Below are 23,062 nucleotides of genomic sequence, written 5' to 3'. Positions count from 1 at the left end.
AATTTTTGACAAAAAAAAACCGAACTGGAACAAAGTTGCCATGTGTTAACAACTAAAGTTGCCACTTCACATCAACTAAAATGCCATAAAAAACGTTCGGGGTGTATTGGGGGTAAAAAAAACATGATTACTAAGGTCCATACCTTGCTTCCAAAACCACTGTATGGGAGGGGAGAGATTAACATCAATCGTGTATACATTAACTACCATCAACCACAAGTCCAAAACCCAAAGAGGCAGCATTATAGCTGGCCAAACGGCTCGGGCCAAACAGGCCAGCCGTGAGCACGCCGGCACGACCCGCTATGGGCCAGGCACGACATGGGCTAAACGAGTCGTGCCCGGCAGCACGCCTTGGGCCGTGCCTGGCTTGGGCACGCGGGCCGGCACGACACGACCCGTTTAAATTTTTTATATATTTTTTAGATTTTTTTTATATATTTATACCTAGAATATAGCCCAATAAGCCTAAAAAAACAGCCCAACATGCTGAATATGTGCAGCCCAGCGTGCTAACCGGGCCATCGGGCCGGCCCGTTTACTAATCAGGCCGTGCCTGGGCCAAGGAACAGCGCCTATGGGCCGGCACGGCACGGCCCGACTATTAAACGTACCATGGCGGGCCATGCCGGGCCAAGCACGATTAGCACAGGCCGGGCCGGGCCGTTTGGCCAGGTTATAGCTGGCCAAATGGGCCGGGCCTGGCATGCCGACCCGCAAGCACGCTGGCCCGACACGTGATGGGCCAGGCCCGGCACGCTCTAATCGGGCCATGCCAGGCACGCGGCCTGCCTTGGGCCATGCCTGGGCCTGAAGGCTGGGCATGCGGGCCGACACGGCACGACCCGTTTATTTTTTTTATTTTTTATCCAGAATTTATATATATATAACACATAAAAACAGCCCAGCAGGCCAAAATCAGCCCAAGTAACAACCTAGCAGGCCATCAGGCTAGTGGGCCAGCGTGCCATCGGGCCGGCCCGTGCTTGGGCCGGAGGGGGCAGAACGCAGGCCGCACGGCACGGCACGGCCCGACTAAAAATCGTGCCATGGCGGGCCGGCCCGTTTGGCCAGCTATAGGCCAGGTATAGGCAGCGTAATAATAAACGGGCCCGTTGTTGAGTTCTCTGCTGCTGCCAAGGCCCAACAACAGATCAGAACCTCTCCTTTTCCCCTCTCGTGTTCGACGGTGTCCATCGACCTCTCGCCGCCGCCACCGAAGCTCCAAGGTAATCCAGCAGATCTTCTTCCTCCCTCTCCACTTTTGCTACTCGGCGGAGTACTCATTGCTGTTTATTTCGCGATTTGCTATTGGGAATTGTTCTTGTAGGGGTTCTTGAGGAGGAGAGGAGGAGCGATGCCGGACCCTAACCTGGACGATCTGCTCCTCCAGGCCGCGGGTCGGACCGTGGGGAAGGGCGGCCAGTCCCGGCAGTCGAACCAGCGCTGGCAGCAGCACGGGCGCCGCGCTGGGGGCTCCTACTCCGGCGGGAGCGGCTCCGATGGCTCCGACGACGGCGACTCCGACTCGGACGTCGCGCCGAGCCACCCGAGGAAGAGGCTGCCGCCGGGCTCGCAGGTGCCGCTCAAGAAGAGGCACCAGACGGGGAAGGGCGGCGGCCGGGGAGGAGGAGGGTACGACGACGAGGACCCTGATGACGAGGGGAGGCGGAGCGGGGGTGAGGACTCCGACAGCGCGCCGTCCGTCGGGAGCGACCTGTACAAGGACGAGGACGACAAGGAGCAGCTGGAGAACATGACGGAGCTGCAGAGGGAGATGATCCTGGCGGAGCGGAGTACCAGGATCGACGACTACAAGCTCAAGAAGCTGGCACGGGCGTCCTCGTCCAAGACGGATAAGGCCCGGAAGGACAGCCCTCCCCCACCGCCCAGCCGGCTGCGGGCCTCGGCCCGGACTGACAGGTCTGCCACCAAGAGCGCACTCGACGAGCTGCGAGCCAAGAGGATGAGGCAGCAGGATCCGGAAGGGTACCGTAACAGGTTCAAGGATCTGGTTCCCAAGAGTGGCGGCTCGCCTAATAGACGCAGGGCTGGAACCCCCCCGAGCGATGGCAGCAATGATGGCGGTAACAGGGGGAGGATGAACGACCATGTTGGGATTGCTGAGGATAATCGGGATGATGAGTTTGACGAATCACCAAGTAGACTTGACCCTCTCAAGTTTGATGATGTGAAGAGCATAACCCTTCGGAGGTCAAAGCTGGTGAAGTGGTTCATGGAACCCTTTTTTGAGGACCTTGTATCTGGTTGCTTTGTGCGGCTTGGGATTGGCAAGACAAAATCAGGCACCCCCAAGTACAGGCTGTGCATAGTTAGAAACGTGGATGCTAACGACCCAGATCGGCAGTACAAACTGGAGAGTTACGAAACATGCAAGTATCTCAATGTTGTATGGGATAATGAAGCTAATGCTGCTCGGTGGCAGATGACTCAGGTCTCCGACTCTCCTGTCCTTGAAGAAGAGTTCAAGGAGTGGCTTCAAGAGGCTGAAAAGAATGGCGTACGCATACCAACCCGGCAGGAAGTGCTGGAGAAGAAAGAAGCCATTATAGAGGCCTACAATTTTGTGTATTCAGCAGCTACTGTACAGCGGATGCTGAAAGAGAAATCAGCTGTGAGACGTCCTATGAATGTTGCTGCTGAGAAGGATAGGTTGAGGGATCAGTTGGAGATGGCCCTGGTCCGGAGGGATGATGCAGAAGCAGAAAGGATCCGTGCAAGGCTGAATCATCTGCAGAAGATTGCTCAGCCAATGTCAACTAATGAGAAGGCAGCAAAGTTAGAGGAGATGAACAGGAAGAACCGTGCTGAGAATTTCAAGAATGCATCAGAAATGAAAGCTGTTAATACAAGTTTGAAGGCTGGAGAGGCTGGTTATGATCCTTTCTCAAGGAGGTGGACAAGATCGAGGAACTATTATGCAGCAAAGCCAGAAGGAGAAGCAGAAAATGCTGAAGCCGCCAATGGCAACAGCGATAATGTAATAGCTGTGACGGAAGCTGTGAAGGGTGGGGTGCGAGTTGGTACAGCAGTCACAGCTTCAGCTCTAGTAGCAGCTGCTGAAGCTGGGAAGCTGGTTGATACCAACGCACCTTTGGATCTCGGGACAGAAACGAATCCGCTACATAATTTTGAACTTCCTATATCATTGGCTGTTCTGGAGCAGTATGGTGGACCCAAAGGTCAGTTTGAGGCCTACATGGCAAGGAAGCAGAAGATAGAAGCAACGATGGGTTACAAAATCCCTGACAATGATGGAAGGAGGCATGCTCTAACTCTCTCTGTGAGCGACTACAAAAGGCGACGTGGTCTTCTTTGAAGGATATATCTCTGCTCAATGTATCTGTCCTCTTGGCAACAAGACTTTCTGCCCGCTGTGACAAATTGTCCAGACCAGTTGCATAAATACATTTCATGGCACGAGACAGGCGAATTGTGCGTTTATTTTCATAAATACATAGACCTGTACGTCTGAAAGTGTTGTTGACATTTCATGGCGTTTTTTGGGGCAAATACATTTCATGTTTGTATTTGTGGATTGCATCAGTTCCTTTGAATCCTATCAGTTGTTGCTCTTGCTTAAAACAGTGGATGGTGCCAGGTGGAAATGTTCTGTTTCTGTATGTTTGTTATATGTTTTTTCTCTTTCCTGATTGACCTGTGAATGTTTTTTGGTCTGTAGATTGGTTTGCATTGTTAGTTTGGTCAAACCCAATGTTGATTTCGATGTATTTCGGCGCTCGTGTTGACGATATTCTTGGTGTTATGCTTTCTGTACGGCTCAAGGCAGTTGTAGCTCGGGAGTCACTGATGTATTCACGTTTCTGTACGTATGAAATGACAGCTACTGTATCTAGATTTATGCTTATCATTGCATTCTGAATGCTCTGCTCCAATACAAGTCTTTGCGCAATCAAGATATTTGTATCACAAACTATAGCTGTTAATAAATGAGAGAAAGTATGTTTCTGGCATGAACAGCGCATTCTTCATATGGACCGGAACGTAGTGACAAATTCTTCTTGCCAAGCTAAATAATGCTACCCCGGATCCCAACCTAACAACTCCATTTTTGTCCAAATTGCGGAGTAAATGTTCTTCTAGATGTGGTATTCCTTTACTGATTTTTTCAGCGGAGCCCTGGCTTGTTGTATTCGTCTGGATTTCATATTTCCGGATGTGAAAAGAGGTATAAATATCTTTTTCATATTTCCGGATGTGAAAAGAGGTATAAATATCTTCATATACCAAACGTTCGCTAATTAGTACCGCGTCTTCAAAATTGTAACCTTTCCATGGCATATCAGCTACTAATACGTTTTTCCTAAAGCAAGTTCGCCTCCAATTGTAGCAGCTCCTTCTGCTAAAATTTGTTCTTTTTTTAATGGATTTAACCCGTGAAACTCGGGGTTTTTGGTGCATACAAGTATTTTTGTTAGAGCGACGGTGGTTAACTAAAGGAATACTTATAGTCTTCCCACTACTTGCATATTGTTGTGTAACTTACACCGAAGGCACAGGGAATTACGCAAAAAGACTACATATGGAGTCAGAAGTTTCGTAAGCTTAGACTAACAAATGAGTTCGTACGTTGCAACGGATGGAAAAAACACTTCCTAATCTAATAACCATGAGTCCGAACTTTAATAGGTCTATGTCATTTATTTCAACACATGGCATCCCATCTGTGTTTCTATTTATCTTTCTTCCCACTTTCGTCGACGCTGGCCTTAGTCTTGACATCAATACAACACGTTTCATAAGACGTTCCCTCTCGGCATACGATGCAAATGAACCCGTGCATTGCAACGGGTGAAAAAAAACACTTACTAATCTAATAACCATGAATTCGTAAGTTCATGTCCTTTATTTCAACACATGGCATCCAATCTGAGTTTCTATTTATCCTTCTTCCCACTCCCGTTGACGTTGGCCTCAATCTTAAGACGTCTCCCTTTCGGCATAGAATGATAAATCTATTTTTTCTGTGTAGTTTTTAGATATTGTTTTTGTTCCCCATCCTAGTTTTGCCGAAGTGTTCATTTTCAATTCGGAGCGGCACCGCTATGAAGGAAAGACTGATCATACGCTATTGATTAACATTTCATCGTAAATAGCATTTTTTAAAATGGTTAATAGTTAAAAATAATATCATATTCAGATCCTACATATTTTTCTAATCAAATTTCATATATAACATGTTAAATTTCGAGTTAGGGTTAAAAAGCTATGGATTTTTTAAAAATTGATTAATATGTACTACGGGTTTATTACCAAAAACTTAAGGGGATTTTCTGCAAAATAGCATGACGGACCAAGAATACCTATTTCTTTTATTAGTAGGTATAGATATAGAAAAAAGAAGTTTCATAAGCCAGACGCCTCAAAAAAGGAAAAAGGAAAAAAAAGGGCTTAAACTTATGATTCAAAGCACATGTCATTATACCTCAACCATGATAGATTTTATTCGTATCATATTAAGCTGGTTCTGTGCCGTTTATCCATTCGTCGTTATTACAAAGAAGCTTCGCGCCCAAAGATCAAGTACAATGTTAGCAATCAAACTGGCGTTAATCATTCTTTGCTTTCATGAACTTCTTGATGATGCCCATCATCTCACTTCCAGGGAACCGCCCAAGGCAGCCCCTTGCAGCAGCAATCTCGGTGTATTCACACACTTTATCGCCGCTAAAAGCTTTACGCTCTTCAGGCTTGTGTTCCGCTGGTTCTGAATCATCGGTTAAATCTTCTCCGGACTTAACCGAAGGCAGTGGGAAATCGTCGAGGGGGGTGTTCATCACATTGTCCTCCCCAATTGCTCCCACAAAATCTCTCAGCCGGCATATCGCAAACGGGACAGGTTCGAAGCTGTGGTCTCCGTACTCAACCGGAGTAGAGTGGTCTCCAGTGACACAGAGGAAGTACTGGTACTGCCCGGACTTCTCAGCTTCCCACAGGAGCCTTGCAAGCTGACCAATAGCCCGGTCAACAGCTTCCAGGCCTCGCACCTTTAACTTGACAGCCTTGTCATGGCCAGCATCATCAATAGCCTGCATTAACGTTATAAGACAAACTATCAGCATCACACAGTTAATACTAGTTGTAAAGAGAGCCTATATTTATGTTAACCTTGATGTGCAAGAAACCAAAGTCATATCCGTTTTCTCTTCCGGCTTTATATTCATCCTCTCCAGGCACAAAAACACGAGGTGGCGTGTCCAGAGGAGCAGAGAGTGCCTTGGCTATAGCTTTTGCCTTGGAAGTTAAGAGAGTTCTATAATCTCCAGTTGCTCCAGGTGCTTCAAGGATATCAATGCCCAATGACAGCCCCAGCCCGGCTATGATCTTGGTAGGAGCTACCATGCACGGCGTGAGTCCATGCTTGGTTTCAAAGGGAGGTACCTAGTATAGGCGCATGCCACTTCATTAGAATGGAAGTCAAGTAGCATCAAGTTCCAGCAGGGAACTCTTGCATGCTTTAGATGCGAAACTCTTATGCTCGTAGGAGTAATCTTCAATAGATTTGGAAGAGCCAATGTAGGTGTTGGCCAAAAGTATGTTCCTATATGTGTTATGATGACAAGATACCCTAAGCTTAAGTTGGTAAAAAATCAACATTAGAACTCAAGAATCAGATCAGGATTATACTTATTTTGATGGGATTGAACCATGGTACTCCAAAGCAAAGAGCATTGTGCAAACCTTTCCAAACCTATTAAATTTATTCCTATTTATTACTGCAGGAATTATCAATTTATCACGACAGATAACACCCCATTCTAGGAATTAGTAGTTGCACGAGACAAATATTGAGTTCACTAACCTCAATCCGGATACCACAGCCTCGCAATAGCACAACATTAGCAATATTCTTCCCCTCAACTGCACGCTTTGCATTGATGGGTTGAGAAACCAGTATACGCGTGATCTCCTTAGAGAGCTCGTTAACCACAGCTGCGGTGTTTTTGGCTTCTTCCGAATCATCCAAAGGTTCAGCCTTTAGATGCAAGCGGTTGTCTTTCAACGGATCAGTTCCGGAAATGTTTCCACTTAGCCTTGGTCCTTTGACAACCACACCACATCTGTGCTCAGTAGCGTACCTGTAGAAAGAGGTGTTAATTATGGTAATAGGAAAAACAGTAATAACACATCAATGCTCAGTATGAATAGGTGGTGCACCTGACTCTCACTTCATATTCGGGAAACGATGGAAGCTTCATCCCATCTAATGCAGCACAGAGGATTGGGCCTTCCTCCTCAAAGTGCCTATCCGCCCTCCTGCTGACGATAACCCCCGTGCTTTCGTCCAATGTAGCAAAGTTCGACTGTGTGGGTAAATAATTCAGCAAAGGGAAACAATACATTCATCAGTTCAGACACACCGTTTACTGCATGGCTTCAAAAGTACTCCCTCAGTAAGTAATGATCTAAACGCTCTTATATTTCTTTACGGAGGGAGTGCCAGTCTACAATCCAGGGCAATAATTCAGCAAAGGGAAACAACAATACATTGTTAGTATGCAAAAATCTAACAAGAAAGGGCTCCAGTTTAGTAAAGGAATTACAAGACCAGTCAATGATCTGAACCATTAACAGTAAACTACCTAGCAATACTCTATGAGGTAAGCTAAGTAATTAGAAATAATAAGGCACAAGAGCGTACTAAGGCTGATATACTGCTATAAGAAGTAAGAAATGTAATCAACCGTCGCCAGAACCAGACCTTGAAGGCGATGTCGCCCGGGGCCATGGCGAGGCCGGCGCCCATGGACTCGAACGCGCCGCGGCCGCGGTAGTATACGCGGGGATCGTACCCGAGGAGGGAGAGGTGCGCCGTGTCGCTGCCGCAGGCGAGCCCGGGCTCCACGGGGTCCATGAGCCCGACCACCCCAGCCGCCGCCACAGCGTCCAGCCGCGGTGCCGCGGCCGCCTCCAGCGGTGTACGCCCGCCGAGGGACGGGATGGTCACGTCCCCTATCCCGTCCACCAGCACGAACGCCACCCTGCTCCTCGCCCCCGCCGCCGCCGCCATCGCCGACGCAAAGATGCCGCCCTCTTTTGCTTTCCCCTCCTCCCCTTGCTGCCGCGGCGAGCAGCTAAGCGGCGAGCGGCGCTGGCTAGGTCGGACCAGCTACGTTGGATCCGGACCCAGACCAGGCGTCCCACCCGGTCGGTTCGCTCGTTACAAGAACCGACCGAGGCCGAACGCCTCCGCCCCAAATCTCCAAACGCTTGGCGCTCGCTTCGCCTTCGTGCGCCTATTCCCCTCCCCCTCGCCGCCGGCGATCGCCGGGATCCTCCGCCGAGCGTAGGAGATCTCTCCGCGCCACCTTGCCGCTTCTCCTGCGTCTTCCTCCGCCTCCGGCTCACTTTTTTCGCGCTTTCCTAGTCGCGGAATTTGGCATGTGACAAGTGGGATTGCGAGGGGGAAGGAGGCGCCCGCCGGCGAACAGTCCTACCGGCGGAGACGCCTGCGGCGCCAGAGGGCCACCGATTGACACCGAGATTTCCTCAACATCCCCTGATTTTTTCGGCATTTTTTGAGGGCTCGGCGTCGTCCAGGAATTCGGCTATTGCAGGTGAGGCACTTGTGAAGTTAAAAGAAAATTTCCCGTGTGTTTTTTACTGGGGTCAGTTCGTCAAAATTTAGTCGTAATTCGATCTAACTCCGTGATTCGTTTTAGTGAAGCCCTGACTTGTGAAACAAGTTTTTGAGATTCCTAAGAGTTTTTTATTCGGAATTTGATCTCAAATTTGAAATGAATTAGCGACTAGTGGAATGATCATAGGTGTGTGATATTCGGATTGTCACATTGTACATGACACTGCTTCGCGTGCTTTGCCTGTTAGTTGCGCACTTATCGTTGTTTGAAACGTTTAAGTGTAGTGTGATCTGAAAGTAGGAGAGGACGTAATGGTGGGGAGATCAAACTTGCATTCGGGGCACACATTTTAGGATTTCATTAGATTTGCCGCAATGTGAGAAGCTGGATGGGGAATGTCAATGTAACATCAGTTCAATTCTAGGTATTTTTTTTACAGTTTTGGTTTAACTCTCAGGAGTGTGAAAAGATTAGGCCCCGCATGCAAATGGAACTTACGCAATACTGGCTGATAAGTTGGCGAGGTGACAGGGTATTGAGTTAACAGTACTATATTCACAATTTTCATGGCGATGCTTAGAGAGCTTGGAGTTTGAATTGTCAGCGTAGGTCTGTGATTATTTTTGTTCATTGTCTCAGCCTTGAATGTTTAGGATTTAATTTCATTTTATAAATATTCAGAAAAAATTGACATGTTGAATTGTGGACATCAGCAACTTCTAGTGCCAAATGTTTTTAAGTTTGTTTCTAGTTATGAAATGCGAGCTGCACTTGTGTTGTTGAAATTTCCCATTAGATTTGTTCATGAATCGGTGGCACATGGGACACCACATACCGGTGACATATCTGCGCATCCGTTTTCTCCATGGAGAGACTAAATGCTGGAAAGACAATGACCAGGCATATAATCAAACTACTAGTTCTGAATTAGTGAACGCATTGCAAAGTTTCTTGCAACATGATATCACCCACATCCAACTTTGGATGTTTGAATAAACTTTAACTAATATCATGTGCATTTGGTTCAATGTAGGTTGCTATTACAAAATGGTCTGCATGGCTGGACATTTTAAAATGGCTTCTGTGCTGAAGCTAATGATGGAAAATCATGCCACACCTGGTAAACTATAACAAATGAGCTTCCATTTAGTTTATTCTCTTGATTTTATTGGCGGATCCCCAATTCCCCATATCCACCAGAGTAAAACCAGTAGCATTGGTATTATAAAATTCAAGTCATGATGCCTTTCCAGCTGTTTTCTTGATTGCAAAACTATTGGTTTGTCTATATAATATAGAAGTCAACATGACTTCAGTCTCCAATATAAGTTTCCATTTTCACGAATACCTGTGACCTGTATACTTATTATGTCTCCGTTTACATTATCTCTGTTTGGAGGTAGTGTAGTGACCTTAGAAATTTCACCATCTGTATGCAAGGTTATGTTTTTTTTAATCATATTTGGAGAACTGAATTTCGGTTACTTGCCTCCATATTTCATTTTGCTGGATTTTTTAAACATAGCTCTCATAAGAGAATAAAATAAATGCTCATTGTTTGAAAAACGTATATAACTTAAACCTTCTGGGTATTTGAGAATGAAAATAAGATTCCCCCCTGACATATTGGCAGATGAGGTGATTAATGAGAAGGGTGCTTCACATATCCTACACAAGCAACTTCTTAGCGCACATGAACCAAATTTGCTTGATGAAGATGGTAAGTTCCTTCCATTTCTTGAACCAGGAGATCAGAGACTCACACACTAACATTACAACTTCTGCGTGCCTTTATCAGTGGCACTATTTTTCTAGCAACCATTTTTATTACTCAGTTTTGTCTGATGTGTATTTTATTTGATAACTGATCAGTTTTTCTCAGTTTGTTTCTCGGCTCATATACTACATGTCATGTTTATGTTGTGACACACAGTGCCATTATATTGTATTCACATTGTAAAGTTATCAGTTGACGCCACAATTTATGATTTAGTTATGTGCAGATATGCATATATTCGGATCAAAACCTATGGCTGATCCATTGGACCTGGTATTTTTTGATAAATCTAGATTCCCCCTTTTTCATTTTCTGCTTCCAATTTGAGCTAACATCTTATATTGAAGGTCCGCTGTGATACATGCCAGAAGCCTGTTAAGGCCAGCCATTATGCACCTCATGCAGGTATTGTTCAACACGTTACACTAAACGCTGTTTTGGTGTAATTTAGTTCATATGATAGCATGACAGTGAATATGACTCCAGACTAGTCAGTGCATAAACTACATACTGTTTTGGTTGGAAACAATGCTGCAAACATCTATTTAGCATGACTCCAAGCTAGTCAGTGCATAAACTACATAATTTGCAGTATGTATATCCAAAAGGCCCCATGTCGTTGTGTTGTCATAATTTGACTTTAGTAATGACTATTGGCACAACCACTCTATTATTCATCATGCAACTGGCCAATAATGTTAATCAACATAGTAGTGTATTGTGAAATAATTCATTTATTTAGGGCGGCGTTATTCGTTCGATTACTATATTCCGTTAAAACGTACAGACAACAATACTTGACATGTTATATACCAAAAGTTTGAGTTTTCATGGTTTTTGATTTATGACTGTTCAAACCTTCCTTGTTACACATTTGCTTGGCGTGACTTTAATTAAAGTTACACTTTCCTTACAATGTGAGTCCATTGAACTGATCTGGAAGTTCATTGATATTTTGACTTCTGCAGAGCGATGTAGCTCAGGGAAGGTGAAACCAAACGATTCGATGGGTGTAGAAGACGATGTTCATCCTATGAAGCCTCCAAAGAAGGGCAGGAAAATAAAGCTGACAAGCAATGGAAGTATCCGTGTTAATAGCTTATGCGAAACAATTTGATTCTTGTTTATTTACTTTGGGTGTCTACGTTACTCTGCTATATGCATTTTTTATGTTCAATGTTTTATCTTCATATCAATTCCTTGTTATATGGATTTCCGTTCGAAGTTTTGCTGCCTTGACATCTGATAGATCAAAAGGTACATATAAAAGTGAAATTAAAGTCTCAGCCTGAAAATAAGAACATAGTCAATGACTTTGAGTTGACCAATGGAAACGAGAGCAAACATTTAAATTCTATTGCTGATCAAAGTAAGTGGTACTTTCTTTCTAATTCAATCTGGTGAAGTTTTTATTCTACTTCATTTGATGTTGAATAGTTTCTTGAAACATTTCACCTTTGTATGTACTGCTGTTATTAGTATTGCCTCCACGTTTGTGGTTTGCATTAGCTTGTGATCCTCCGTGATACATATTTCTAAGCCCACTTTTGTTTAGATGTGAAATATGTCAATCCAAGTCCATTATCTAGAGAAATTGATAGTACGGACTACAGAGGTAGCAGATGTGTTTGACTCTTGGGTTGCAGCTTCACTGTCGGGATAGATGTTTCAATTGGTAGCTATATAATGGTTGTGGCAAGGACCAACTTTCTGGTCAGGTTTTAATCGTGCCATGGCTTATTTTATGCTTCTTTGTTGTATAGGGTTCAAAACCCCTGCCATCAATGCTCCTGAAAGTCGTTTTAGAGGTACAATGTACTTATCAGTATGCTTATGTTTTGTGCCGCTTATGTTTTCTATGCACATGCATCTAATCATGCTAACGACCATTTTTGGGAGCCAAGTTTGGTCTTAAACACGGAATTGGTTGGCCTTTGCAGAAATAATTTCCTTATTCGACAGCATCCCCTTTATACGTCCTATAAATTTAAAATCAGTCCGCCGTGCTTCAGCAAATGATATGATTTGACAGTGTCAATCAAAATATTGTTGATTTTGTGATGTCTCAGTGCCAACATGATGTCTGGAGTTACTCACCAAAAAAAAGGAGAATGATGTCTAGGAGTGAATTTTACTTATGTTATTCTTCTGGGGTTGAAGCTTAGAAATGCAGCAGTTGATTATTGTGAGCAATGCAAATATTTCTTAATTGTAGTTAGACATAGTTTAATCATCAATAATATGAGCTCCTACGCTGATGCCCACCCAACAGCTTTTTCTTCGATGGGGTTTCCAGTTTCAAGTGCTACACGGATGTCGGTTTGTTTGGTATCAATTCTGGTTGATCATCATCACATTGACTCTTTCACTAGCAATTTTGTCGTCGGCAAAATCTTATTAGAAAAGCACATTAGAATATACGTGAAATATATGGGACTTGAATAATACTCCCTCCGTCCCATAATATAAGATTGTCTTGCAAGCTACAGCTTGCAAAACGATCTTATATTATGGGGCGGAGGGAGTATATGTAAAATATACTATACTAGTTTTTCACAAGGAAATACTTACATGCTAAACAAATGAATAAAATATACATGAAGGGTCTGTGTTACGTGAGGATCCGAGTGGGAACCACAGTTTCTTGTTCGGGTCCTATATTATTTCACATTGGCTTGACTGTAAAACTTGCGCCTGTGTCTAGCTGGGGGCACCAATAACCTAGCAAATGATAAGTTTCTGCCTTCCAAGTTAAGGCTAACATCATACTGTTTTTTAAGTTTCTCTGCACAGGTAGTTCTTATGAGATGGTGTTATGATTTCTTCATTTAATTTATCAGATGTGCCAGCTCCTCTTGCTACAAAAATGTATCATTCACGGGGAAACTACCAGCTTCGATTGGAGCTTGCTCAGCTTTACCGTGAATCATGCGCGGAGCAGTCACACAGCTATGCAAGTAATACAACTGCAAACTCGTCACAGAATAATGGGTTGGTACCATGTGATAATTCAACATTACATGGTTCTGATGATTCGGTATTACATGGTTCTGATAATTCAGTATTACATGCTGCTCGGAACAGCAGCACTCCTCAAAAAAAGGTTTGGGGCCATCTCCTTGTGATCATAGGCGCAATATCTTAACATCTTCTGTTACTGAGTGGTGCATGTTCCCACAGCTTCTAGATCAGCTGCCTGCAAGCACATCAGGGTTGTGCTCAGGAATCTCTCCACAATTATCATCAAGCGGGCCAAGTCGTCTGCAGGCAACAAAAGCTCAGAGAGCAGACACTCCAGTATCTGCAGTTAGAAATGAATTGGGAAGAAGCAGGTGCAACAAAGCGGCAGTTCCTTCTTCAAAAACCACAGGTTAGAGCTGGATTTTAATACTTTTCTTTGTCCTGTAAAAAATAATTTGGCCATGTCGAATAAGTAATTAATCTGCTCATTATTAGTTGCTACTTTGTTGTATATCTTTTGATACTTTTACTGCTAAAATGAACATAGGAAGCATTTAGTTAGGGAAGACGTAATCATCACATGATTCACGATCCAGATCTGCATGGCAAATAATTTCAGGCATTTAATTTTGGTGTAGTTCTTCAATAATAAAGCAACAGTTTTTCTTTGAAAAAACACTAAAGTATCATGGTGTGCTTCAGTTCTGATATAAACTAAAGAGCAATTCATTTGTACCCTTAATCATTACAAGAATGTTTGATCTAATTTTATTGGAAGGCTCTTGTACCAGTACCTTTTTTTATGTCTCGAAACCTGCAGAAAACAAATGAGGCGTGCTTACATCATATTATTGATTTCTCTTCTCTAGGCAAAAAGAAGACGCAGAAGCAATCTAACGCTCTACCTGCAAGCTAAGCCTCAGTAGAGTAGCCCATTGATTGGTATTTACCTTTTTACTTTGTTGCCACGAATTTCAAATCTTGGAATATGGTGCTGAACAATGACTAATCTTGGATCGGTCTCACAGGTTGTTCATTGGTATAGCCGCTTCATTGGTGAAAGTAATAGAGTATTTCATTTTGTTCATTTAATATGAAATTTGTTCTAGTCGGAATGACTTTGGGACCGGACGATCTGAATACAAGGTCATTTTGGTAAGTCTCTATCTGGAATTCAGTCCACAGTTAGCGCTGCATGTATATCTCATATAAACTTGATGTCATCTGTTTTTTCTGTAGGCTCGTTGACTCTTGTTAGAAGCTAACCACAACTCGTTCCGGCCCTGGTGATGTAACTAAGTGTAGATAAAGTATCCGCGAAGTCCTTATGTTTATGTGCTCCCCTTGTTATAAATGACATGATGAATGTCCTCCAAACCAGCAGCAGCATTGGTTTATTTATTTATTAGAATATCATTGGTTGCTTTCATGTTTTTTGAAGGTAAAGCCTCATGGCACTTTTATTCAATCTTTGGCAGGGTTATGTCGAGTAGTACATGCCATAACAAGAAACTGGGAGCTCCATCTACCGAATCATAACTAGTTTTAGAATCATAACAACCCCTAGCAGGATAATGTGCTAAACCATAAGCTTCCCTGGGACAATGCCTAAATGAAATCCATGAGCTAAATATGTAAGCAGTATGCCAAAACTGCTGCACAAGGACTCCATATTTCAATCTTCCCATTGCTAGCTTCGACCAGCTCCAGGCAATCGGACTCCATCACCACCTTGGTACAGCCGACCTTATATAGAGTAATTTCAGACCGCGAATTCCAGGTGATGTTGTAGAGCCAAGGATTCTGCAGTTCGGGCGTTTGAGAGTATGATCGAGATTCTGATGCCCCTGCCATAGCTTTCGTTGAAAATTCTGAAGAATTGCAATGATCACGCCCTCCTCCATCATCAAAGAAAGAAGCATCAATATTTATTTTATATGATCTTGGAGGAGGTTTCTGCCATCTTGCTCCAGGAACGGGTGTAGTCAGGACGAGATGCATGATTCGCCGTAATTGCTTGAATAGTGTTGTAAAACGAGATTGAATGAAAGTAATGGACGATTAGTCCGGATTTCTATTGATTCTCAAGTATATATACATCTGGAAGAGGTGGGAAGAAGAGGCGCCTGTTTGGAGGCATCCCTCAATAGAGAGAGAAGAGACATGACTATTCGGGGTTGGACACACTAATCTTGAGAATCTCCCCCCAAAACCCTGTGAAAAAAATATGAGGAGAATAGAGCAGATATGTTGCTAAAACTCCTTTAAACCCAATGAAAAAAGAATAAAGAGAAAAGGTGCAACATATAATGATTATTGTCTCCTTGATAACTCATATGAGAAAACCTTTGAGAAATGAGAAAACTCATTGGTGAGTTTGGAGAACAATAAATATGCTCTGTATATTTTCCTTTAAAAACCTCAGTGGGAAAAATAGAAAGTATTGCATATGTCGCCTCATTAAACCTTTTATGAGAAACTTTGAAGGAAAGCTCATAAGGGAAAAGAGTGTGATCTGATATGTCATTGAAAACTCCTTTAAAAGCCAGTGGCAAAAATATAAGGAGAAATATATGACATATCATGATAATTGTCCCTTTAACTCAAATATGGGAAAATCCATAGAGTTTAGAGGATAATAAATATGTTCTGTATACTTTCCTAAAAACCCCGGTGGGAAAAATAGAAAGTATGACATATGATCTCATGTTGATATTAGCTCATTAAAAACCTTGATGAGAACCTGCAAAAGTAAACTTATAAAGAGAAAAGGAGTATAATATGGTCCTTTGAACATGAGTAATTCAGGAAGATACTCCCACTGATACTTGCATATCTTGAAGTATTGAATAACAATTCCATGAACATGTTTCCAGAATGTTGAAGTTGGTAGAGATTTCATGGTTGTCACATGATTTGACTTGTAGATGAACAATATGAAGATATTGCTTACTATGTACCCTGTTTGTATCCAGATAACACACACAACATTATCTTTGAGATGATGGTTGGTGGATGTAGCCACTAAGGTCTATTTCGAAGACTTTCATGGTATGGCTACCACACCTAGGAGGAACACAAAGCTTGTCTATGATCTAACATAGTGGGGATCTAACCGATTTATCCAATGATATTGGTGCCAAGATTTCTCTAAAACTGAAAAACTAGGACAAGATATTTGATTCCTTGGAGATATCGAAAGATATTCTTGAGCCTCAACCAATTATGTGTGGTGGATCCAATGGCACTAGGATATGAAACTTTATGTCCCAATATCGCATTCTCATCAACTCATGGTTTTAATGAATCTTTCTCTATGTCTAGAGAACGAAGCCATGCGATTTATGGATGCATAAGATTTATCCATAATGAATTTCTTCAATATATTTTGAATATAGACAACATAGCATACCATAAAGTATGAGTGAAGGTGATTGGGGTTTTACCCAATCCTTCATCTCAAAATCCGTTATTAAGATGATCATGTGCTTTGTCATTGCGGGAGTAATCCCTGTGTACGACAGACATGCATGTGTAATCATCATTGTAGGAGTAATCCTTGTGTATAAGGAACTCACTATGTTGATTGTACCAAAATGTACCGACAACAATAAGTCATAAGGTGACTTATTGGTTTTTTTTACACAGTGTATGTAGCATTTTGCATTTTGGTTCAGAAGTGATATTCCATTGGGAACCATCTATGTCCGAATCTAGTGATCGACATCGATATGTAATCACTACACCTATCAACTACATAGATAGATGATTTGTACTGCCAATGATATAAGTTATCGGAAAGAGATTCCACCTCTGGAGAATAGTTGGGTATCTGCGTAAACCCTTGTGCTATAATACTTGCTCTATGTTTCACCACCTCATTGTTCTCAATTCTGTTTCCAGAAGAAAACTGGTGTAGGTATTGCTTATGTGAATACCTTTCCCTTTATTGAGCAAGATTATTTCTACCTAGATTATACCCTTTGCTCGACTTTAGTCCGAGTGTTGTTCACACTTTGCCATGGCCATGGTCTTTGGACCTGAATCACGTGAAATGTTTTTCAATCTAGTTGATAAATGTATGTCGACAATTGTAGACTTCCGGTTATATGTTTCTCCAGAATCTATATATCAATATAGAGTTGATGGAAAAATCGTTACCCATGGTGACTGTTCGCGATTTCCAAAGCCGTTGAGTCGGGTATTCCGGTGTCCCAGTCATTGTGTGCATTATGACCTGGGTTAGTGGAGGTTGCCCGTTCACTAGGTGTATACTACCCATTAGGTGTTTGCCAACATGAAGTTGACTTGCATTTACTGATTCAGAGGCCTCGGTATCCTTGCTTGCGAGAAGCTGAATCCTAATGTAGTATCACATACAACCTTTTCTCAAGAAAAACGTCGAGGAAACAATGTTTTGACATCCTATCTGCAAGATTTCATAAATAATGCAGTAACTGCTAACATAATTCCAACAGACTCTTAGCATCGCTATGAGTGAGAAAGCTCATCGTAGTCAACTCCTTGAACTTGTCGAAAAACATCTTAACGACAAGTCGAGCTTTCTTAATGGTGACACTTACCATCATTGTTCGTCTTCCTTTTAAAATCCATCTGCACCCAACAGCCTTACGACCATCAAGTAGTTCTTCCAAAGTCTATACTTTGTTTTATACATGGATCCTCTCTCGGATTTTATGGCCTCGAGCCATTCGTCGGAATCCAGGCCCACCATTGCTTCTCCATAGCTCGTAGGTTCATTGTTGTCTAGCAACATGACTTCCAAGATAGGATTACGTACCACTCTGAAGTAGTACGCATCCTTGTCGACCTATGAGGTTTGGTAGTGACTTGATCCGAAGTTTCATGATCACTATCATAAGCTTCCACTTCAATTGGTGTAGGTGCCACAGGAACAACTTCCTGTGCCCTGCTACATACTAGTTGAAGTGACGGTTCAATAACCTCATCAAGTCTCCATCATCCTCCCACTCAATTCTTTCGAGAGAAACTTTTCCTCGAGAAAGGACCTGTTTCTAGAAACAATCACTTTTGCTTCCGGATCTGAAATAGGAGGTATACCCAACTGTTTTGGGTATTCTATGAAGATGCATTTATCCGCTTTGGGTTCGAGCTTGTCAGCCTGAAACTTTTTCACATAAGCGTCGCAGCCCCAAACTTTTAAGAAACGACAGCTTAGGTTTTTCTAAACCATAGTTCATACGGTGTCGTTTAAACGGAATTGCATGGTGCCCTATTTAAAGTGAATGCGGTTGTCTCTAATTCCTAACCCATAAACGATAGTGGTAATTCGATAAGAGACATCATGGTATGCACCATATCCAATAGGGTGCAGTTATGATGTTCAGACACACCATCACACTATGGTGTTCCAGGCGGTATTAGTTGTGAAACAATTTCCACAATGTCTTAATTGTGTACCAAACTCGTAACTCAGATATTCATCTCTATGATCATATCATAGACATTTTATCCTCTTGTCACGACGATCTTCAACTTCACTATGAAATTACTTAAACCCTTCAATAATTCAGACTTGTGTTTCATCAAGTAAATATACTCAGCATCTACTCAAATCATCTGTGAAGTAAGAACATAACGATATCCACTGCGTGCCTCAACACTCATTGGACTGCACACATCAAAATGTATTACTTCCAACAAGTTGCTTTCTTGTTCCATCTTACTGAAAACGAGGTCTTTCAGTCATCTTGCCCATGTGGTATGATTTGCATGTCTCAAGTGATTCAAAAACAAGTGAGTCCAGAGATCCATCTGTATGGAGTTTCTTCATGCATATCTACCAATAGACATGGTTCACATGTCTCAATCTTTTCAAAACGAGTGTGTCCAAAGATCCATCAACATGGAGCTTCTTCATGCGTTTTATACCAACATGCCTCAAATGGCAGTGCCACAGGTATGTGGTACTATCATTACTATCTTATATCTTTTGGCATGAACATGTGTATCACTACGATCAAGATTCAATAAACCATTCATTTTTCGGTGCAAGACCATTGAAGGTATTATTCAAATAAACAGAGTAACCATTATTCTCCTTAAATGAATAACCGTATTGCGATAAACATAATCCAATCATGTCTATGCTCAATGCAAACACCAAATAACAATTATTTAGGTTTAACACCAATCTCGATGGTAGAGGGAGCGTGCGATGTTTGATCACATCAACCTTGGAAACACTTCCAACATATCATCATCTCACCTTTAGCTAGTCTCCGTAGCCTTTTATTTCGAGTTACTAACACTTAGCAACCTTACCGGTATTTATTACCCTGGTGCTACTAGGAGTACTAGTGAAGTACACAATAGTATAACGTATATTCAAAATACTTCTGTTGACCTTGCCAGCCTTCTCATCTATCAAGTATCTAGGGTAGTTCTGCTTCAGTGACCGTTCCCCTCATTACAGAAGCACTTAGTCTCGGGTTTGGGTTCAACCTTGGGTTTCTTCACTAGAGCAGCAACTGATTTGCCGTTTCATGAAGTATCCCTTCTTTCCCTTGCGCTTCTTGAAACTAGTGGTTTAACCATCAACAATTGATGCTCCTACTTGATTTCTACTTTCGCGGTGTCAAACATCACAAATTGCTCAAGGATCATCATGTCTATCCCTGATATGTTATAGTTCATCACTAAGCTCTAATAGCTTGGTGGCAGTGACTATGGAGAACTACCACTATCTCATCTGGAAGATTAACTCCCACTCGATTCAAGCGATTGTAGTACTTAGACAATCTGAGCACATGCTCAACGATTGAGCTTTTCTCCCTTAGTTTTCAGGCTTAAGAAACTTGTTAGAGGTCTCATACCTCTTGACGTGGGCACTAGTCTGAAATCCCAACTTCAGTCTTTGGAACATCTCACATGTTCTGCGACGTTTCAAAAACGTCTTTGGTGCCAAAATTCTAAACCGTTAGCATTACACACTGAACTATCACGTAGTCATCAAAACGTGTATGTCAGATGTTTCCCAACATCTACAGACGACGCTCGAGGTTCAACACACTGAGCGGTGCATTAAGGACATAACCCTTCTGTGCAACAATGAGGACAATCCTCAGTTCACGGACCCAGTCCGCATAATTGCTACTGTCAACTAAATTTTCTCTAGGAACATATCTAAAACAGTAGAACCAAAGCATGAGCTACGACATAATTTGCAAAGACCTTTTGACTATGTTCATGATAATTAAGTTCATCTAATCAAATTATTTAATGAACTCCCACTCAGATAGACATCCCTCTAGTCATCTAAGTGATACATGATCCGAGTCAACTAGGCCGTGTCCGATCATCACGTGAGACGGACTAGTCATCATCGGTGAACATCTTCATGTTGATCGTATCCACTATACGACTCATGTTCGACCTTTCGGTCTTCCGTGTTCCGAGGCCATGTCTGTACATGCTAGGCTCGTCAAGTTAACCTAAGTGTATTGCGTGTGTAAATCTGGCTTACACCCATTGTATGTGAACGTTAGAACCTATCACACCCGATCATCACGTGGTGCTTCGGAACAACGGACCTTAGCAACGGTGCACAGTTAGGGGGAACACAATTCTTGATATTTTAATGAGGGATCATCTTATTTATGCTATCGTCGTTCTAAGCAAATAAGATGTAAAAACATGAAAAACATCACATGCAAATCATAAAGTGACATGATATGGCCAATATCATCTTGCGCCTTTGATCTCCATCTTCGAGGCGTGGCATGAACACCATGTCACCGGCATGACACCATGATCTCCATCATCGTGTCTTCATGAAGTTGCCTCGCCAACTATTACTTCTACTACTATGGCTAACGGTTAGCAATAAAGTAAAGTAATTACATGGCGTTTTCATTAACACGTAGGTCATAAATAAATTAAGACAACTCCTATGGCTCCTGCCGGTTGTCATACTCATCGACATACAAGTGATTCCTATTACAAGAACATGATCAATCTCATACATCACATATATCATTCATCACATCCTTTTGGCCATATCACATCACATAGCAAACCCTGCAAAAACAAGTTAGACGACCTCTAATTGTTGTTGCATGTTTTACGTGGCTGCTATGGGTTTCTAGCAAGAACGTTTCTTACCTACACAAAACCACAACGGTGATATGCCAATTGCTATTTACCCTTCATAAGGACCCTTTTCATCGAATCCGATCCGACTAAAGTGGGAGAGACATACACCCGCCAGCCACCTTATGCATCAAGTGCATGTCAGTCGGTGGAACCAGTCTCACGTAAGCGTACGTGTAAGGTCGGTCCGGGCCGCTTCATCCCACAATGCCGCCGGATCAATATAAGACTAGTAACGGTAAGAAAATTGAACAAATCATCGCCCACAACTGCTTTGTGTTCTACTCGTGCGTAGAATCTACGCATAGACCTAACTCTGATACCACTATTGGGGAACGTAGCAATAATTCAAAATTTTCCTACGTGTCACCAAGATCAATCTAGGAGATATTAGCAACGAGAGAGAGGGAGTGCATCTTCATACCCTTGAACATCGCTAAGCGGAAGCGTTGCAAGAATGCGGTTGGAGGAGTCGTACACGTAGCGATTCAGATCGCGGCCGAATCCGATCTAAGCACCGAACAACGGTGCCTCCGCGTTCAACACATGTGCAGCCCGATGACGTCTCCCGCGCCTTGATCCAGCAAGGAGGAGGGAGAGATTGAGGAAGAAGCTCCAACAGCAGCACGACAGCGTGGTGGTGATGGAGTGGCAGTTCTCTGGCAGGGCTTCGCCAAGCTCACACGGAGGAGGAGAGGTGTTGGGGAGGGGAGGGGCTGCTCCTTGGATGTCATGTTGCAGCCCTCCCCTTGCCCCTCTATTTATAGGGAGAAGGGGGAAGGGGGCCGGCCCCTCTAGATGAGATCTAGAGGGGGCGGCGGCCAAGGGGGAGGGGGCTTACCCCCCAAGCAAGGGGGCGCCCCTTTAGGGTTCCCCCCAAACCCTAGGCGCATGGGCCCTAGGGGGGAATGGCGCCCAGCCCACCAGGGGCTGGTTCCCTTCCACCTACAGCCCATAAGGCCCTCCGAGACAGGTGGACCTACCCGGTGGACCCCCAGAACCCCTTCGGTGGTCTCGGTACAATACCGGTATACCCTCGAATATTTCCGGTGACTGTATGAGGACTTCCCATATATAAATCTTCACCTTCGGACTATTCCAGAATTCCTCGTGACGTCCGGGATCTCATCCGGGACTCCGAACAACATTCAATAATCACATACAAGTCTTCCTAATAACCCTAGCGTCATCGAACCTTAAGTGTGTAGATCCTACGGGTTCGGGAACCATGCATACATGACCGAGACAACTCTCCGACCAATAACCAACAGTGGGATCTGGATACCCATGTTGGCTCCCACGTGTTCCACGATGATCTCATCGGATGAACCACGATGTCGAGGATTCAAGCAACCCCGTATACAATTCCCTTTGTCAATCGGTACGTTACTTGCCCGAGATTCGATCGTCGGTATCCCAATACCTCGTTCAATCTCGTTACCGGCAAGTCACTTTACTCGTTCCGTAATGCATGATCCCGTGACCAACTACTTAGTCACAATGAGCTCATTATGATGATGCATTACCGAGTGGGCCTAGAGATACCTCTCCGTCATACGGAGTGACA

At 43.3% G+C, this 23,062-nt stretch overlaps 3 protein-coding genes across 5 annotated transcripts; 2 read left to right on the top strand and 1 right to left on the bottom strand.

Moving 5' to 3' along the window:
* The first annotated feature begins 1,089 nt into the window (after positions 1–1,089).
* Positions 1,090–3,665, top strand: VIP5 (plus-3 domain-containing protein). Its single transcript, XM_048672816.2, has 2 exons — positions 1,090–1,229; positions 1,331–3,665. The coding sequence occupies exon 2, from the start codon at positions 1,358–1,360 to the stop codon at positions 3,338–3,340; it is 1,983 nt and encodes a 660-aa protein (XP_048528773.2). The 5' UTR covers positions 1,090–1,229; positions 1,331–1,357; the 3' UTR covers positions 3,341–3,665.
* A 1,796-nt stretch (positions 3,666–5,461) lies between these two features.
* On the bottom strand, positions 5,462–8,122 carry LOC125508203 (uncharacterized). The gene is made up of 5 exons (XM_048672810.2): positions 7,745–8,122; positions 7,201–7,346; positions 6,845–7,121; positions 6,151–6,423; positions 5,462–6,071 (listed from the first exon to the last, which is right to left on the bottom strand). The coding sequence occupies exons 1-5, from the start codon at positions 8,051–8,053 to the stop codon at positions 5,592–5,594; spliced, it is 1,485 nt and encodes a 494-aa protein (XP_048528767.1). The 5' UTR covers positions 8,054–8,122; the 3' UTR covers positions 5,462–5,591.
* Positions 8,123–8,153: 31 nt separating this feature from the next.
* On the top strand, positions 8,154–14,791 carry LOC125508205 (uncharacterized). 3 transcript variants are annotated; one of them, XM_048672811.2, is made up of 13 exons: positions 8,154–8,600; positions 9,658–9,744; positions 10,258–10,344; positions 10,628–10,674; positions 10,749–10,806; positions 11,370–11,483; positions 11,651–11,770; positions 12,165–12,209; positions 13,242–13,504; positions 13,582–13,771; positions 14,232–14,304; positions 14,391–14,517; positions 14,602–14,791. In XM_048672811.2, the coding sequence occupies exons 2-11, from the start codon at positions 9,672–9,674 to the stop codon at positions 14,276–14,278; spliced, it is 1,044 nt and encodes a 347-aa protein (XP_048528768.1). In that variant the 5' UTR covers positions 8,154–8,600; positions 9,658–9,671; the 3' UTR covers positions 14,279–14,304; positions 14,391–14,517; positions 14,602–14,791. The 3 variants fall into 3 exon arrangements, with proteins under 3 accessions (XP_048528768.1, XP_048528770.1, XP_048528771.2); XM_048672813.2 differs by lacking the exon at positions 12,165–12,209; XM_048672814.2 differs by lacking the exons at positions 8,154–8,600; positions 9,658–9,744 and having other exon boundaries at positions 10,327–10,344; positions 10,618–10,674.
* The last annotated feature ends 8,271 nt before the right edge of the window (positions 14,792–23,062 follow it).

The sequence above is a fragment of the Triticum urartu genome, chromosome 5A (assembly GCF_056163025.1).
Source record: "Triticum urartu cultivar PI428250 chromosome 5A, HENAU_Tu73, whole genome shotgun sequence".
NCBI lineage: Eukaryota > Viridiplantae > Streptophyta > Magnoliopsida > Poales > Poaceae > Triticum > Triticum urartu.
The sequence above is the reverse complement of the archived record's forward strand: the minus strand, read 5'-3'. Positions and strand labels throughout refer to the sequence as shown.